The 2,172-nt window shown below is 37.8% G+C and overlaps 1 protein-coding gene across 1 annotated transcript in view; it reads left to right on the top strand.

The window, feature by feature from the left end:
• Tnfsf11 (TNF superfamily member 11) overlaps positions 1-1,564 on the top strand; it is a 30,115-nt gene extending 28,551 nt beyond the window's left edge. The window contains exon 5 of the mRNA XM_028752723.1: positions 354-1,564. Coding sequence (XP_028608556.1) covers positions 354-775 — 422 coding nt within the window. The 3' untranslated portion in view covers positions 776-1,564. The remainder of the gene's footprint in view (positions 1-353) is intronic.
• The last annotated feature ends 608 nt before the right edge of the window (positions 1,565-2,172 follow it).

Here is a 2,172-nt window from a genome sequence, read left to right as displayed (position 1 = left end):
TCTCTCTCTCTCTCTCTCTCTCTCTCTCTCTCTCTCTCTCTCTCTCTCTCCTCATAGCAATTCTATATATTTCCTCCAAGCTTTGCTTCTTCTCCGGACCATGTTCCCCTATCACTTGTGTCCTATGGCTTCCTTAAGGGCAGGATAAAGGATCTTTAGAGTGCCTGACAGAAAGCACTAAGTACATCTGAACGCACCCAGGCCCATATGGGAAATGAGTATCAAGGTAAGTTACTGTGTTGGAATGAGGACTGTTGTTAGTGTTTAATGCCACCCAGCCAGCCTATGGAAGTAATGAGGAAATTTTCTCATCCAAGAGGTGGATTCTAAATCCTGTGCCTTTTTCTCTCTAGGTTCCCATAAAGTCACTCTGTCTTCTTGGTACCACGATCGAGGCTGGGCCAAGATCTCTAACATGACATTAATCAACGGAAAACTAAGGGTCAACCAAGATGGCTTCTATTACCTGTATGCCAACATTTGCTTTCGGCATCACGAGACATCGGGAACGGTACCTACAGACTATCTTCAGCTGATGGTATATGTTGTTAAAACCAGCATCAAAATTCCAGGTTCTCATAACCTGATGAAAGGAGGGAGCACGAAAAACTGGTCAGGAAATTCTGAATTCCACTTTTATTCTATAAATGTTGGAGGATTTTTCAAGCTCCGAGCTGGTGAAGAAATTAGCATTCAGGTGTCCAACCCTTCCCTGCTGGATCCGGATCAAGATGCTACGTACTTTGGGGCTTTCAAAGTTCAAGACATAGACTGAGACTCGTTTTGTGGAGCATGAGCATGGGTATCCTAGATGTTTGGAAACTTCTTAAAACACGGATGATGCATATTCATGCGTAAGACTACTAAGAGGCATGGCCCATGTTGTATGTAAGACTACTAAGAGGCGTGGCCCACGTTGTACAAAGCTTACGGACCTCTCTCTCGACCCTGTACAGGTCATGCATATGTAAAGTCCATAGGGGATGTTAGACTCATGGTCATTACACAATGTTTTTACAATTTTGTAGTGAATTCCTAGAATTAAACCAGATTGGGAGAAGTATACTGATGCTTATGACAAATTACATGCGAGCTATGGAAGGGGTCATAGTCTCTTGGTCTAAGCCCTGGACGTGTACCATTGAGAACCTCGAAATGAAGAGGGTGCCACTTCATTGTCAAGAGATGATGGTTTAAAGGGTTAAGTTCTTTTGAATTGTTACATTGCGCTGGAACCTGCAAATAAGTTCTTTTTTTCTAATGAGGAGAGAAAAATATATGTATTTTTATATAATATCTAAAGTTATATTTCAGGTGTAATTTTTTTCTGTGCAAAGTATTGTAAATTATATTTGTGCTATAGTATTTGATTCAAAATATTTAAAAATGTCTCGCTGTTGACATATTTAATGTTTTAAATGTACAGATGTATTTAACTGGTGCACTTTGTAATTCCCCCGAGGGCACTTGTAGCTAAGGGGGAAGAGTACTGTTTCTGGTGGCCACGTGTAGTTTGTTTTTTTATTCTTTTTTTTAACTTAATAGAGTTTTCAGACTTGTCAAGTCTTTGCAGGCAAAAAAAAAAAAAAGTTAAAATGAATACCTTGAATAATAAGTAGGATGTTGGTCACCAGGTGCTTTTCAAATTTAGAAGCTAATTGACTTTAGGCGCTGACATAGCCAAAAAGGACACATAATAGGCTACTGAAATCTGTCAGGAGTATTTATGTAATTATTGAACAGGTGTCTTTTTCTACAAGAGCTGCAAACTGTAAATTTTGTTTCTTTTTTTTTTTTTTAAATAGAGAAAGTACTGTGGTTTATCAGTCAAAAAAACAATCCACTTTTTAATTTAGTGAAAGTTATTTTATTATACTGTACAATAAAAGCATTGTCTCTGAATGTTAATTTTTGGTACAAAAATAAATTTGTACAAAACTTGCCTACTGATTTTTGTTCTTGTTCTCTTTCGTGTGGGTCTTGCTCTGCGATCCTGTTCTTTCCAATATGATAATGTGGCTTCTATCTTTCTCCAAAGGTTACTGGGAGAAGTGCAGATTTAATTAAAAACTAGGAACAGATTCAATTAAATTAATGAACCTTGGAATTTGAAAAATAATTTGCAGGGGATTTGTATGCAAGGATGTAGCCAGAGAGAAAACTGGCTCTTCA

The sequence above is a fragment of the Grammomys surdaster genome, unplaced genomic scaffold (assembly GCF_004785775.1).
Source record: "Grammomys surdaster isolate TR1022 unplaced genomic scaffold, NIH_TR_1.0 125934, whole genome shotgun sequence".
Classification (NCBI taxonomy): Eukaryota; Metazoa; Chordata; class Mammalia; order Rodentia; family Muridae; genus Grammomys; species Grammomys surdaster.
The sequence above is the reverse complement of the archived record's forward strand: the minus strand, read 5'-3'. Positions and strand labels throughout refer to the sequence as shown.